Source organism: Phyllobates terribilis, unplaced genomic scaffold (assembly GCF_046119375.1).
Source record: "Phyllobates terribilis strain yellow unplaced genomic scaffold, ASM4611937v1 Scaffold_6__1_contigs__length_29720123, whole genome shotgun sequence".
Classification (NCBI taxonomy): Eukaryota; Metazoa; Chordata; class Amphibia; order Anura; family Dendrobatidae; genus Phyllobates; species Phyllobates terribilis.
The window spans coordinates 27,524,634-27,541,695 of record NW_027362766.1 but is presented as its reverse complement, the minus strand read 5'-3'; the positions used below and the strand labels follow the sequence as shown (position 1 = coordinate 27,541,695).

The following is a 17,062-nucleotide window of genomic DNA, read 5'->3' as shown; positions in this document are numbered from 1 at the left end:
CGCCCCTGCCACATATGCCGTATGCAGAGCGATTGTCAGTCAGGGCCCAGGGTGTGGTTACTCAGAGGGGTGACTGAACCCCTGGTGCCCCCACCACATATGCCGTATGCAGAGCGATTGTCAGTCAGGGCCCAGGGTGTGGTTACTCAGAGGGGTGACTGAACCCGTGACGCCTCCGCCACATATACCATTTGCAGAGCGATTGTCAGTCAGGGCCCAGGGTGTGGTTACTCAGAGGGGTGACTGAACCCGTGGCGCCCCCGCCACATATGCCGTTTGCAGAGCGATTGTCAGTCAGGGCCCAGGGTGTGGTTACTCAGAGGGGTGACTGAACCCATGGCGCCCCCGCCACATATGCCGTATGCAGAGCGATTGTCAGTCAGGGCCCAGGGTGTGGTTACTCAGAGGGGTGACTGAACCCGTGGCGCCCCCGCCACATATGCCGTATGCAGAGCGATTGTCAGTCAGGGCCCAGGGTGTGGTTACTCAGAGGGGTGACTGAACCCCTGGTGCCCCCACCACATATGCCGTATGCAGAGCGATTGTCAGTCAGGGCCCAGGGTGTGGTTACTCAGAGGGGTGACTGAACCCGTGGCGCCCCCGCCACATATGCCGTTTGCAGAGCGATTGTCAGTCAGGGCCCAGGGTGTGGTTACTCAGAGGGGTGACTTAACCCGTGGCGCCCCCGCCACATATGCCGTATGCAGAGCGATTGTCAGTCAGGGCCCAGGGTGTGGTTACTCAGAGGGGTGACTGAACCCGTGGCGCCCCCGCCACATATGCCGTATGCAGAGCGATTGTCAGTCAGGGCCCAGGGTGTGGTTACTCAGAGGGGTGACTGAACCCCTGGTGCCCCCACCACATATGCCGTATGCAGAGCGATTGTCAGTCAGGGCCCAGGGTGTGGTTACTCAGAGGGGTGACTGAACCCGTGGCGCCCCCGCCACATATGCCGTTTGCAGAGCGATTGTCAGTCAGGGCCCAGGGTGTGGTTACTCAGAGCGGTGACTGAACCCTTGGTGCCCCCGCCACATATGCTGTATGCAGAGCGATTGTCAGTCAGGGCCCAGGGTGTGTTTACTCCGAGCGGTGACTGAACCCTTGGTGCCCCCGCCACGTATGCCGTATGCAGAGCGATTGTCAGTCAGGACCCAGGGTACGGTTACTCAGAGCGGTGGCTGAACCCGTGGCGCCCCCGCCACATATGCCGTATGCTGGCGAGGAGAATAATGTTAATTTTCTCCCCGCTGCATGCAGGCGCCGGGCAGCATAATAACGCTGGTAACCAGTAGATTAACCCCATATCTGCAGGTTACCAGCATTATTTCTGGTGACAGGTTCCCTTTAAACAAAGCCTGCTAACACCCTGTATCATTATTCTTTTTAATGAAACATATATAAAGCTAATAAAAAAAACAAAGTTATTAAAAATACATATATAGATCTAAATAGTTTAATTGATAATCAAAGCAAAATCTAAAATATTAACCATAACAGTACCAAATGCCTTCCTCAAGGAGATCATTGGATTGATTACAGACAGTATGATATTATCAACAAAGAGACTAATTTTATACTGTCCATAGTTGGAAGTTATTCAATGTATGGTTAAATTTAGTCTGATGCTTTACCCAATAGTTTAATTGCCAATACAAAGAGTAGTGGGAATAATGGGCACCCCCGCCTTGTTCCATTGGATATCTTGAATGTGTCAGAAAAGCTGTTGTTTGCGTGACTCTGGCCGAGGGATATGAGTAGAGAGACCTGATACCAGCCAATGTGACACCTGAAAATTCTAATGTACTTTCTAAGTAGTCCAAGTGTAATCTGTCAAAGGCCTTCTATGCATCCAAAGTGAGCAGCAGAGAAGGCGTTTTGTCTCTTTCTGTAATGGCTATAAGATTAATCAGCTTTCTAGTTGTATCAGGAGTTTGTCTGTCTTGTATGAAACCTACTTGTCCTGACGGATAAGTTGTGGAAGGAATTATTTTCTTCTATTAGCTAGAATGTTAGCATAAATTGTTATGTCTGAATGTATTCATTAGATTGTCCTACAGTGGGTACAGAAAGTATTCAGACCCCTTTACATTTTTCACTCTTTGTTTCATTGCAGCCATTTGGTAAATTCTAAAAAGTAGAAATTTTTGCAAAGTTATAAAAAAAGAAAAACTGAAATATCACATGGTCATAAGTATTCTGACCCTTTGCTCAGACACTCATATTTAAGTCACATGCTGTCCATTTCCTTGTGATTTCCCTTGAGATGGTTCTACTCCTTCATTGGAGTCCAGCTGTGTTTAATTAAACTGATAGGACTTGATTTGGAAAGGCACACACCTGTCTATATAATGAGAATCATGAGCTCAAAGGGACAGCCCAAGGATCTCAGAGACAGAATTTTGGCAAGGCACAGATCTGGCCAAAGTTACAAAAGAATTTCTGCATTACTCAAGTTTCCTAAGAGCACAGCGGTCTCCATAATTCTTAAATTCTTAATTCTTAATTGGAAGAAGATTGGGGCCACCAGAAGTCTTCCTAGACCTGGCCATCCAGCCAAACTGAGCAATCGTGGGAGAAGAGCCTTGGTGAGAGAGGTAAAGAAAAATCTCAAGATAACTGTGGCTGAGCTCCAGAGATGCAGTAGGGAGATGGGAGAAAGTTCCACAAAGTCAACTAGCACTGCAGTCCTCCACCAGTCGGGCCTTTACGGCAGAGTGGCCTGACGGAAGCCTCTCCTCATTGCAAGACATATGAAAGCCAGCATAGAGTTTGCTCAAAAACACATGAAGGACTCCCAGACTATGAGAAATAAGATTCTCTTGTCTGATGAGACGAAGGCAGAACTTTTTGGTGATAATTCTAAGCAGTATGTGTGGAGAAAACCAGGCACTTGCTCATCACCTGCCCAATACAATCCCAACAGTGAAACATGGTGGTGGTGGCAGCATCATGCTGTGGGGGTGTTTTTCAGCTGCAGGGACAGGATGACTAGTTGCAATTGAAGAAAACATAAATGCAGCCAAGTACAGAGATATCCTGGATGAAAACCTCTTCCAGAGTGCTCTGGACCTCAGATTTGGCCAAAGGTTCACCTTCCAACAAGACAATGACCCTAAGCCCACAGCTAAAATAACAAAGAAGTGGCTTCAAAACAACTCTGTGACCATTCTTGACTGGCCCAGCCAGCGCCCTGACCTAAACCCAATTGAGCATCTCTGGAGAGACATGAAAATGGCTGTCCACCAACGTTCACCATCCAACCAGACGGAACTGGAGAGGATCTGCAAGGAAGAATGGCAGAGGATCCCCAAATCCCGGTGTGAAAAACCTGTTGCATCATTCCCAAGAAGACTCATGGCTTTACTAGCTCAAAAGGGGGCTTCTACTCAATACTGAGCAAAGGGTCTGAATACTTATGACCATGTGATATTTCAGTTGTTTTTTTTTACATAAATTTGCAAAATTTCTACATTTCTGTTTTTTTTCAGTCAAGATGGGGTGCAGAGTGTACTTTACTGAGAAAAAAATTGAGCTTTTTAGAATTTACCAAATGGCTGCCATGAAACAAAGCGTGAAAAATGTAAAGGGGTCTGAATACTTTCTGTACCCACTGTATATATATGTATACATATATATATTATCTCTAAGGGATTTCCTTTTTCTTTTGCTACAACTACAATGATAGATAATAAAAGTTCTAACGAGAGAGACTCCTCATATATGAAGTGGGTGAATGATCCACATTCTTACTGGAGCCCAACAGCCTTATTAAGGAGGTTATACGGGACTATTTTTCTTTACTAAAGGCCTAAGGACTAACAGGCAGGTAGTTGCCAACATGTTCTACCTGGCACAGGCTCAGAGCAGTCATGGACTGCTGCTGATGGAGATTCTGCTGCTTCAGATTAACAGAGCAGCACTTCCTCTTCTTGTCCTCTGTCAATGGGTAGTGCCAGCTGATGTCATGCTGATTGACTGCTGGCTCCCCACAGTGAGGCAGTGGGGCGCCATCTGTCAATCAGCATGACATCGGCAGTCTTACTCCATGAGCAGAGCAGAATGGAAGAGAAGCAGCTGCTCTGTCGATTTGACACCAGCGGAAGCTGCAGAATCAATGGCAGGAGTGGTCTGTGACCGCTCTGAGCCTGCAGAGATCATGAGCTGGCAGAATAGGCAGGTAGTTATTAACCTGTTAGTTATTAGCCCCGTAGTAAAATTATAATATAGTCCCAGATAACTACTTTAATGATATACTAGACAAATTGCCAATGTTACAAAATTACGTATCCTAAGACTACAGACTGTATAAGCTGTTTAACGATATATCCAGCATTTGAAAAATAGATATTTTTGAAAGCTTTACTGTTTATCTTTGTTTGTTTTTAAAAAAAGCATACTCTCTTCTTTCTTCACAGTAGTATAATACAATTCTAGCTACTGTCCAAATAGAAAGATGGGTATATTACTAGAAAATTGGATGCAATTAAATTAACAATTGTAAAAATTGTATTTCTTTTCTTCCTTAAGGCTACTATTTTAAAAATGTAAAGCTCAGGAATATCTAGCCAAAATTAATTAAAAAATATATAGTATTTTTAATTGGCACTTTATTAATGAGGATAAATGTCATTTCTACAGTTACTTGTGGAGGAACATTCTATACACCCGGGAGAAACATTACTTCCCCCAGTTACCCTAATTCCTATTACCCAAATCTGAAGTGTGACTATAAAATCACTGCTCCTGTTGGAAGCAGGGTAAGTTTTCTTATTTCTTTTAATAAATGTATTAAATAGTAATAAATGTTACATTTTGTCTTGCAGCCAAACAGATGATTAAAAAATTGGAGCAAATGCCAATAAGTATCGTGTGGTCATGACCTTTTACAAGGTTATAACGCTCACAAATAATGCAGACCTATGAATCTCCCCACTTTGCGTTGTGGGGATTGGCCGGTTTCAGACCTGGGATTGGAGGGGATGTATGACTTATATATACCCCCCGCCAGTGGGCACGACCTCGCTCTCCATACGCTTGTATGAAGCGAGGCCGCGCCTTCTAGTTGGTCACACCCACTGGACGGCCACGTCTGTAATCAGTATGCAACTTTGGCTCAATACAAATGTATGGAGCGAGGCCGCGCTCACTGTCCGGGAGAATATACAGTTATACCTATCCCTGGTCAGTGGGTGCAGACTCGCTCCATACACTTGTACTGAGCCGAAGCTGCGTCCCTAGTGACAAGGCCGTATAGTGGCCATGGGCAACTAGAGGGAATGGCCTCGCTCATTACAACTGTATGAAGAGCGAGGATGCGTCCACAGGCGAGAGGTATGCATATCTCATGCCCTCCGGTCCCAGGCCAGAAACCGGCGAATCCCTGCAGCGTACAGTGCGTGCCCTGGGGGATTCATGAGTCTGCAGTCACACAGAGAGACTGCAGACTTATCGATTTGGACTGAGCAACCCCTTTAAGCTGCTGTGCAGAGAATAAGTTCTAAGAACATAAAATGTATTACCTACAACATGCCACGCTAATGAACCACATGACACAGTGCCCAGTATCCCGATGCAAGTTCTGCAGAATGGTTTGTTTGGGAACACTGGATAGGTGTCCATTACTAGATTTTATAGTGCACACTTAGCAATCATTGCTTGTTACAGCATTTGGTGCATGTCAGGTGATCACCACCACATCCTTCATTGATTCTGGCATCCCAGAAGTTGCGCTGCACTTGTGCACAAAGCCCAAGTCCATTACTGATGCCACAGGCAAAATGCATGACTGTCCTAGATGGAGTATTATATCAAACTGAAACAAGTAAAAGCTACTGGACAGAGACAAACATTATAAGAGTTGTCCACTACTCGGACAAACCCCTCTCAATCAGCACTTTTGCCCCTGCAAAATATCAACAAATATACTCACCTTCAGTGCCGGTGCTGTTCTAGCTGTGTCGGCACGTGCTATCCCAGGGCTCATGTGACAGAGCAAGAGAGTGAGTGTCCACACCACTGGAATAGCGCCGGCACCAGAGGTGAGTATAAGTGTTGTTATTTTACAGGAACTATTGGGAAGGGAAAAGGGGGAAGAGAAGTGAACAGAAATTTATAAAATTAGCCTTTATTGAAATTCACTATTAAAATTGATTATTAAAATTTTCTTTGCAGATCACATGCATCTGTAGATTCATATAAGGTCACAATCTATATCAGGGGTCTCAAACACATGGCCCAAGGGCTGCATGCGGCCCCTCAGGCTCTGTTGTGCTGCCCTCAGGCCCCAGAGGCAATCGTGTCCAACGAGCCGGGGGCCGCCGACATCAATGCTTCTTTTCAATTGAATGTGCATCCGAGGACGTACATTCAATTGAAATGTATTACGGAACAGAGACCAGCTCTCTACACCTTAATACCAATACAAGTCACCGGCAAATCAGAGCCAGCAGTTACCGACAGCATCCCTGCATGTCCGCACAGGACGTCACTGCTAAGAGCCCTGGCTGGGGAATTTTTGTGTGGGTGTGTAAAGAGCGAAAGAATGAGGTACATTGTGACAAGCAAGGGACAAGGATGAGAACATTTCAATAGGATGAAACCAGGATGGGAAAGTTACTATAAGATGGGACCAGGATGGGAATAAGATGGGACAAGGATGGGGATAAGATGGGACCAGGATGGGGACATTACTATAAGATGGGACCAGGATAGGAATAAGATGGGACAAGGATGGGGATAAGATGGGACCAGGATGAGGACATTACTATAAGATGGGACCAGGATGGGGACATTACTATAAGATGGGACCAGGATGGGAACATTACTATAAGATGGGACCAGGATGGGGACATTACTATAAGATGGGACCAGGATGGGGACATTACTATAAGATGGGACCAGGTTGGGGACATTATTATAAGATGGGACCAGGATGGGAACATTACTATAGGCTGGGACCAGGATGGGGACATTACTATAAGATGGGACCAGGATGGGAATAAGATGGGACCAGGATGGGGATAAGATGGGACCAGGATGGGGACATTGCTATAAGATTGGACTAGGATGGGAATAAGATGGGACCAGAATGGGGACATTACTATAAGATGGGACCCGGATGGGGACATTACTATAAGATGGGACCAGGATGGGGATAAGATGGGACCAGAATGGGGACATTACTATAAGATGGGACCAGGATGGGGACATTACTATAAGATGGGACCAGGATGGGGACATTACTATAAGATGGGACCAGGATGGCAATAAGATGGGACCAGGATGGGGACATTACTATAGGATGGGACCAGGATGGGAATAAGATGGGACCAGGATGGGGACATTACTATAAGTTGTGACCAGGATGGGAATAAGATGTGATCAGGATGGGGATAAGATAGGACCAGGATGGGGACATTACTATAAGATGGGACCAGAATGGGAATAAGACAGGACCAGGATGGGGACATTACTATAAGATTTGACTAGGATGGGAATAAGATGGGACCAGGATGGGGACATTACTATAAGATGGGACCAGGATGGGAATAAGATGGGACCAGGATGGGGACATTGCTATAAGATGGGACTAGGATGGGAATAAGATGGGACCAGGATGGGGACATTACTATAAGTTGTGACCAGGATGGGAATAAGATGTGATCAGGATGGGGATAAGATAGGACCAGGATGGGGACATTACTATAAGATGGGACCAGCATGGGAATAAGACAGGACCAGGATGGGGACATTACTAAAAGATTTGACTAGGATGGGAATAAGATGAGACCAGGATGGGGACATTACTATAAGATGGGACCAGGATGGGGACATTACTATAAGATGGGACCAGGATGGGGATAAGATGGGACCAGGATGGGGACATTACTGTAAGATTGGACTAGGATGGGAATAAGATGGGACCAGGATGGGTATCAGATAGGACCAGGATGGGGATAAGATGGGACCAGGATGGGGACATTACTATAAAATGGGACCAGGATGGGAATAAGATAGGACCAGGATGGGGCATTACTATAAGATAGGACCAGGATGGGAATAGGATGGGACCAGGAAAGGGATAAAATAGGACCAGGATGGGGACATTACTGTAAGATTGGACTAGGATGGGAAAAAGATGGGACCAGAATGGGGATATTACTATAAGAAGGGACCAGGATGGGGACATTACTATAAGATGGGACCAGGATGGGGATAAGATGGGACCAGGATGGGGATAATATTGGACCAGGATGGGGACATTACTATAAGATGGTACCAGGATGGGAATAAGATGGGACCAGAATGGGGACATTACCATAAGATGGGACAAGGATGGGGACATTACTGTATGATGGGACTAGGATGGGGACATTGCTATAGGATGGGACCAGGATGGGAACATTACTGTAAGATGGGACCAGGATGGGGACATTACTATAGGATGGGACTAGAATGGGGACATTACTATAAGATGGAACCAAGAAAAGAAGATTAGGAGATTACTATAAGATGGAATCATTTCTATAAGATGGTCCACGATGGGAAGATTAATATAAGATGGGACCAGGATGGGGACATTACTATAAGATGGGACCAGGATGGGAATAAGATGTGACCAGGATGGGGACATTACTATAGGATGGGACCAGGATGGGGACATTACTATAAGATGGTACCAGGATGGGGACATTACTATAGGATGGGACTAGGATGGGGACATTACTAAAAGATGGAACCAAGAAAAGAAGATTAGGAGATTACTATAAAATGGAATCAGTATGGGGACATTTCTATAAGATGGTCCAGGATGGGAAGATTAACCCCTTTCCAACCCTTGCCGTATTAGTACGCACATTTGCGTACCCCTGGTTCAGTGAGGGCTGCTGCGCTGAGCCCTCACTGAACCGAGCACATGTCAGCTGATTCTTACAGCTGACATGTGCCCACAACAGCCACGGGTGGAATCGCGATCCACCCACGGCTGTTAACATGTTAAATGCCGCTGTCAATCTCCGACAGCGGCATTTGACGCGTACTTCCGGGTTGTGCGTCATAAGCCCCGCCCATCGGTGACCCCGTCACGTGATCGCGGGTCACTGATGGGTGGGCATGACAACCCAGGTTCTGCAGCAGACGCCTGTGGTTGTCATGATCTGGTCACTATGAGCGCCACCTAGTGGTCGGCGCTCATAGCACAGGACCATTTCTGCTGCATGCAGGGGATCTGCAGGGGATGTAGCAGAGACGATCAGACAACTGCTGCTTCTAGTCTCCTATGGAGACTATTGAAGCATGCAGTAAGTGAAAAAAAAATGTTTTTAAAAATATAAAAAAAATAAAAAAAATATAAAAGTTTAAATCACCCCCCTTTCGCCCCATTCAAAATAAAATATAAAAAAAAAAAACCCACATACACATATTTGGTATCGCCGCGTTCAGAATCGCCCGATCTATCAATATGAAAAAAGAATGAATCCGATCGGTGAACGGTGTAACGAGAAAAAAATTCTAAACGCCAGAATTATGTTTTTTGGTCGCTGCAAAATTGCAATAAAATGCAATAACGGGCGATCAAAACATCGGATCTACCCCAAAATGTTATCAATAAAAACGAAAGCCCGGCGCGCAAAAAATAAGCCCTCACCCAGCCCCGGATCACGAAAAATGGAGACGCTACAGGTCTCGGAAAATGGCGCTATTTTTTTTTCGTTTTTTTTACCAAATTTTGGAATTTTTTTTCACCACTTAAATATAAAATAACCTATACATGTTTGGTGTCTACGAACTCATAATGACCTGGAGAATAAGAATGGCAGGTCAGTTTTAGCATTCAGTGAACGTGGTAAAAAAATAAATAAAAAACAACTGTGGTATTGCACTTTTTTTGCAATTTTACCGCACTTGGAATTTTTTTTCCGTTTTCCCGTACATGATATGGTAAAACTAGTAATGGCGTTGAAAAGTACAACTTGTCCCGCAAAAAATAAGCCCTCACATGGCCATATTGTCCAAAAAATAAAAACGCTATGGCTCTGGGAACAAGGGGAGCAAAAGACGAAAAAGCAAAAACGACAAAACCCAAGGTTGCGAAGGGGTTAATATAAGATGGGACCAGGATGGGGACATTACTATAGGATGGGACTAGGATTGGGACATTACTATAAGATGGGACCAAGAAAAGAAGATTAGGAGATTACTATAAAATGGAATCAGTATGGGGACATTTCTATAAGATGGTCCAGGATGGGAAGATTAATATAAGATGGGACCAGGATGGGGACATTACTACAGGACATGTGACATTATAACAGGACAGGGGACATTCTTACAAGTGTGGGGATATTATTACAGGGCAGAGGACACTATTACAGGCTGAGGGAGATTACTACAGGTCAAGGGATATTATTTTAAGCTTGAGAACATTATTACAAGGTGACGGACACTATTACAGGACTGGGGACATTATTACATGACCGGGGATGTTATTACAGGATAGGGGACATTATTACAGGATTAGAGACATTATTACCGGATGGGGGCCAGAATTACTAAAAGGGACTTACTATAAACCTGTATTACTATATGGGGCCGATTTAGAGTAAAAAAAAGAAAAACATTAAAAAAAAAAAAGTAAAATAAAGAATGAAAAAATAATGGAATAATAGTTGGCCACTAAAAATGCTGTAGGAGCAGTGTCGGCGGCACATGGTGGGGTTCAGCTCATTACTGACCACTCCTGATTCAGAGACCATTTCCATCTTTTGTCGGGTTTGATGAATACTCACCGACGATGATCAGTGTTGCTAATATGTCTATGCGGCTGGATACATTACCGCCATGCTGTAGGCGATGATGGACATGCACATGGCGACCTGTCATCACCAAGATTAGACTCTGTGAGGTTATTATTGCCTCAATGGGATGATACAGTCATATGAAAAAGTTTGGGCACCCCTATTAATCTTAAGCTTAATGTTTTATAAAAATTGGTGTTTTTGCAACAGCTATTTCAGTTTGATATATGTAATAACTGTTGGACACAGTAATGTTTCTGCCTTGAAATGAGGTTTATTGTACTAACAGAAAATGTGCAATCTGCATTCAAACAAAATTTGAAAGGTGCATAAGTATGGGCACCCTTATCATTTTCTTGTTTTAAATACTCCTACCTACTTTTTACTGACTTACTAAAGCACTTTTTTTGGTTTTGTAACCTCATGGAGCTTTGAACTTTATAGCCAGGTGTATGCAATCATGAGAAAAGCTACTTAAAGTGGCCACTTGCAAGTTGTTCTCCTGTTTGAATCTCCTCTGAAGAGTGGCATCATGTGCTCCTCAAAACAACTGTCAAATGATCTGAAAACAAAGATTATTCAACATAGTTGTTCAGGGGAAGCATACAAAAAGCTGTCTCAGAGATTTAACCTGTCAGTTTCCACTGTGAGGAACATAGTAAGGAAATGGAAGAACACAGGGACAGTTCTTGTTAAGGCCAGAAGTGGCAGGCCAAGAAAAACATCAGAAAGGCAGAGAAGAAGAATGGTGAGATCAGTCAAGGACAATCCTCAGACCACCTCCAGAGAGCTGCAGCATCAACTTGCTGCAGATGGTGTCACTGTGCATCGGTCAACTATACAAGGCACTTTGCACAAGGAGAAGCTGTATGGGAGAGTGATGCGAAAGAAGCCGTTTCTGCAAGCACGCCACAAACAGAGTCGGCTGAGGTATGCAAAAGCACATTTGGAGAAGCCAATTTCTCTTTGGAAGAAGGTCCTGTGGACTGATGAAATAAAGATTGAGTTATTTGGTCATACAAAAAGGCGTTATGCATGGCGGCAAAAAATCACAGCATTCCAAGAAAAACACTTGCTACCCACAGTAAAATTTGGTGGAGGTTCCATCATGCTTTGGGGCTGTGTGGTCAATGCTGGCACTGGGAATCTTGTTAAAGTTGAGGGACACATGGATTCCACTCAGTATCAGCAGATTCTTGACAATAATGTTCAAGAATCAGTGATAAATATGAAGTTACAAAGTGGATGGATCTTTCAGCAAGACAATGATCCAAAACACCGCTCCAAATCTACTCAGGCATTCATGCAGAGGAACAACTACAATGTTCTGGAATGGCCATCCCAGTCCCCAGACCTGAATATCATTGAATATCTGTGGGATCATGTGAAGAGGGCTGTCCATGCTCGGCGACCATCAAACTTAACTGAACTGGAATTGTTTTGTAAAGAGGAATGGTCAAAAATACCTTCATCCAGGATCCAGGAACTCATTAAAACCTACAGGAAGCGACTAGAGGCTGTTATTTTTGCAAAAGGAGGATCTACTAACTATTAATGTCACTTTTCTGGTGAGGTGCCCATACTTATGCACCTGTCAAATTTTGTTTGAATGCAGATTGCACATTTTCTGTTAGTACAATAAACCTCATTTCAAGGCAGAAACATTGCTGTGTCCAACAGTTATTACATATATCAAACTGAAATAGCTGTTGCAAAAACACCAATTTTTATAGAACATTAAGCTTAAGATTAATAGGGGTGCCCAAACTTTTTCATATGACTGTATGTGCACTCATTGATAGACACAGTATTGATCATATGGACAATAACATGGCCTGTACACTCAGAAGTAGGTGCGATTAAATCACATGCCCAATTTGCCCAGCTTACAAATTATTCCTTTATTTATATAAGGAAATCCATCTAGACAGACAATTTAATAATTATATCCCCTGTATGTAACCCACTTAGGCCACACATTGCAGAGTCAATTGTCTGACATGATTAAAGTCCTAGTTATATTTACACTTTTGACATATATTGGTGATTTCAACTGATTAATTTATTCTTAAAAATGTTTGGGGCATACTAATGTATTTAATATACAGCCCTAACCCATTTATTATAAGGGACTGGGTTAGGCATTCCCAGTAATATTATTCTCACATCACAGTGCAACCGGCATTTTGTGGGTAACTGTCAAATACCATCTAGACTGTGACCTTATCTGCATCTATAGATGATTGTCATCTGTAAGGAAAATGTTAAGTAATTGTAATAATTAATTTTAATAGTTAATTTCAATAAAGGCTAATTGTATTCATTTCTATTCACTTCTTTTCCCCCCTTTCCTCTTTTGCCTTCCCGAGTATCCATTCTTCAGTGTTGATCTCTGGGCGAGAGATGTACAGTGTTCTCCTTCCACTTCTCTGTGTCTGGACTAACAGTTTTCTTATACTCCAAACAGATCAGTTCAGCTTCTTGGGCCATTATTTATTCATTATGCTTTGATATATATAGTGCCTTCGTATTCCACAGTGCTTTACAGACATTATTGTAGCCATAGGCTACTATATCTACAACTTTTACATGTGTCATACTTTATCTTGATGCCCTTATTATTTATTCTTCTCTTTTGTTGCACAACTTTTACTTATAGGCTTCATTGCCAAGTATAACACATTTGCTTTAATTGTTTGCTCCTCTGGGTGACTTTATTGCTATGACTTGTACTATCCAGCTCACCTCTCTTTATAAGTAGCAATTTTTGTTTTCTTGTATACTCTGAAATCTAAGAACATTTACTTTTCTATATCATAATACAATTATTAGACGTGTATCTCCATCTCTTGATGGCTCTTTATCCTTATTGAGAGAATCCTGTTACGTCTCGTTGTTCCTAGGTTGGGTAAAGTTTCACCGTGAGAGAGTAACCATCAATGCATGACGTTGTCTCACCGCTCTTCCCAACCATACACAAGTTACAATTTTCTGTTCTGTAAGAATCATAATAAATAATCCACATGTGATAGTGATGAAATATACAGACTTACATTAGCTCTACAATAGCCTGACAATGTTTCCTTCTGATCTTTACAGATTAGACTGACCGTTAGTGACTTCCAGATAGAGGATGGGGAAAATTGCCTATTCGATGCTTTTTATGTCGTGGATATCTACCGTAACCTTGGTTTATTCTGTGGTGAAAGAAGTATCCCTACCATTACCTCTGACTATAATATTATGACACTAAAGTTGAGAACTGATAAAACCATTCAGTTTAGAGGGTTCCTGGCGACATATACCTTTAGTAAGTATTACCGCCTCATCTCTATATTATCTTGTGCAATTAGGTATTAGATAATAATTCCATTATTCAGTAAAAAGTTTGATAGGGTCACAAAGGATGATGTGTCATACATATGACTTTCTAGAAGTTATTACGTTTTACAGATATAGATTTTTAATATTTTTCATTGTGTACAACTTCACTTGGTAAAAAGGACCTAGAATCCCTCTGCTGCTTTCCTCAGGAATCAACTATAACCTGTGAGAAAGCATGGCAGTAAGTGTTGGGACCACCATCGGCACCATTATACGGGAGAATATGCTCTACACACAAATGCCCATTTAAATCAATGGATTGCTCATGTAATGCAGGACAGGACAGGTCCTCCAGACACTTTTGTTACTATTCTCTGATGTGACAAAAAGACGAGTCTTCAAGTCTAAGGCAACCCATTCTCTAAAGCAGGGTTCCCCAACTCCAGTCCTCAAGGCCCACCAACAGGTCATGTTTTCAGGATTTCCTTAGTATTGCACAGGTATTGCACAGGTGATGGAATTATTGCCTATGCAGGTGATGCAATTATCATGAGAAATACTAAGGAAATCCTGAAAACATGGCCTGTTGGTGGGCCTTGAGGACTGGAGTTGGAGAACCCTGCTCTAAAGGACATCAACATAATTGTCTCATTTGGACTATCCTTTTAGTGTTAGACGGACTGTAGACAATATGCTCATCATAGTAGAACCCTCTGCTGTAATCTCAGGGAATTAATAGTTATCTGTAAGGCAAAGTAGCAAAAAGAGCCTCCAGTGAGGGAATAAGCATTATACAATTCTTATTGAACTCATTGGTTGTCTATGTAATTTCTGGATCTTCTGAGTCCACCACTGAGGGATTGAGCATTACACAATTCTTATTTATTCATTGGGTTCTCTATATAATTCCATGATTTTCTGATTCCTCTTTCGTGAGAGTTGCTCGTTTTGCCATTATTTTACACAATTGCCAACACATGTGAACATCGGCCTCTAGAGATGGTGCAAGTCGATTTGCAGGACCCATCACTGACTATATCAGTTATCAGCCTTAAAAACAGCCCCTTAGCTTCCAGAATCCTGACTCTTCTTTTGGTCAGTCAGCTTAGTGTGACGTTACATGTGATTCATGTCACAACATTGACACCATGCTACAACGGCTAATAGAAGGAAGAGCCATGGATGCCAGCACGTAAGAGGCGGTCTGCAGGGCTTCCTTCCAGTGGTAACAAATTACTGTGAATCGATTCACACCCACTCTGTCGGCCTCCCTTTTATTGGTAATAAAATATTTCAAATGTTTTTTAAACAGAAAAGCCTAGAATAAATCTGCTATTACAAGACATTCTTTACATCTTTATGTAACACAATTGGTAGAATTGGATTTATTTGTTGTTTTTTTAAAACATCTTTACGTCTCTTTCTCTACAGTATAACTGGAGACGGCCAAGCACCTGCATACCCCATAACCCTAACGGGTCATTACTGATGATTTATCACTGCCTGTATTTTCTTTTAGCAAATTTTAATTAAAATTAATTTCCGAATAAAATATTATAATGAATAACTTAATCGTTTAAATTATTTTGCTGTATAAAAAAAAACATTCTAATAAAGTTTCTAATTAAATATTCTATAAGTATTGTGTTACATTTAATTGCTTGATGTTTCCAGAAAACTCCATTGCCACAAGTAATAGCTGTTAATAGAAAAGATCATTTAGAATATCCATTCATTGCCATCTCTTCCTCCTCAGGAGGTTAAGTCTCACGTATTATCATAAATGTTAATGGAGCCGTTCACACGTCCATGATTTTTCGCCAACTGAGCATTATGTGCAAAAGTGCGGAGATGAGTCTGATATTAATATACAGTGGCATGTAAAAGTTTGGGCACCCCTGGTCAAAATTACTGTTATCTTGAACAGTCAAGCAAGTTGACGATGAAATTATTTCTAAAAGGGCTAAAGTTAAAGGTGACACATTTTCTTTGTATTTTAGGCAAACATATATATATATGTTGTCATTTTTTACATTTTAAAAATTACAAAAAGGAAAATGGGCCAATGCCAAAGTTTGGGCACCCTTGGAAATTTGTGTGCTCAGATAACTTTGACCAAGGTTTCAGACCTTCATAACCCTAACAGGCTAATTGCTTGTTCACTATCATCGATAGGAAAGGCCAAGTGATGCAAATTTCCTAGCTTTATAAAACCCAGCCTCCTCTAACCTTGTGCCAAAAAAGAGCAGCCATGGGTTCTTCTAAGCTGCCTAGCACTCTGAAAATGAAAATGGTGGAGGCCCACAAAGCAGGAGAAGGCTATAAGAGGATAGCAAAGCGTTGTCAAGTTGCCCTTTCCTCAATTCAAAATATAATTAAGAAATTACAGTTATCAGGAACAGTGGAGGTCAAGATAAGGTCTGGAAGACCAAGCTAAATTTCAGTGAGAGCTGTTTGTAGGATTGCCAAACAGGCAAATCAGAACCCCCACTTGACTGCAAAAGACCTTAAGAAAGTTTTAGCAGACTCTGGAGTTGTGTTACATTATCCCACAGTTCAAAAGACACCTGCATAAATATGGCCTTCATGAAAGAGTCATCAGAAGAAAACTTCTCTTGCGTCCTCACCATAAAATTCAGAGTCTGAAGTATACAAAAGTACATCTAAACAAGCCTGATGCATTTTGGAAACAAGTCCTGTGGACCGATGAGGTTAAAATAGAATTCTTTGGCCACAATGATCAAAGGTATATGTGGAGAAAAGGGGACACAGAATTTCAGGAAAAGAACATCTCTCCAAGCATTAAGCATGGGGGTGGATCAATTATGCTTTGGGGTTGTGTTGCAGCCAATGATGCAGAGGACATTTAACGGGTAGAGCAAAGAAAGGATACAATGAAATTTCAACAAATTCTAGATGCAAACATAACACCATCTGTAAAA

The 17,062-nt window shown here is 42.3% G+C and overlaps 2 protein-coding genes across 3 annotated transcripts in view; one reads left to right on the top strand and one right to left on the bottom strand.

Annotated features, from left to right (window-relative positions):
- Positions 1–15,628, top strand: part of LOC141152647 (embryonic protein UVS.2-like) — a 38,002-nt gene extending 22,374 nt beyond the window's left edge. The window contains exons 8-10 of the mRNA XM_073637206.1: positions 4,639–4,757; positions 13,896–14,106; positions 15,552–15,628. Of these exons, the coding sequence (XP_073493307.1) occupies positions 4,639–4,757; positions 13,896–14,106; positions 15,552–15,556 (335 nt within the window). The 3' untranslated portion in view covers positions 15,557–15,628. The remainder of the gene's footprint in view (positions 1–4,638; positions 4,758–13,895; positions 14,107–15,551) is intronic.
- LOC141152761 (uncharacterized) overlaps positions 1–17,062 on the bottom strand; it is a 486,446-nt gene that overhangs the window by 366,770 nt on the left and 102,614 nt on the right. The window lies entirely within an intron of this gene.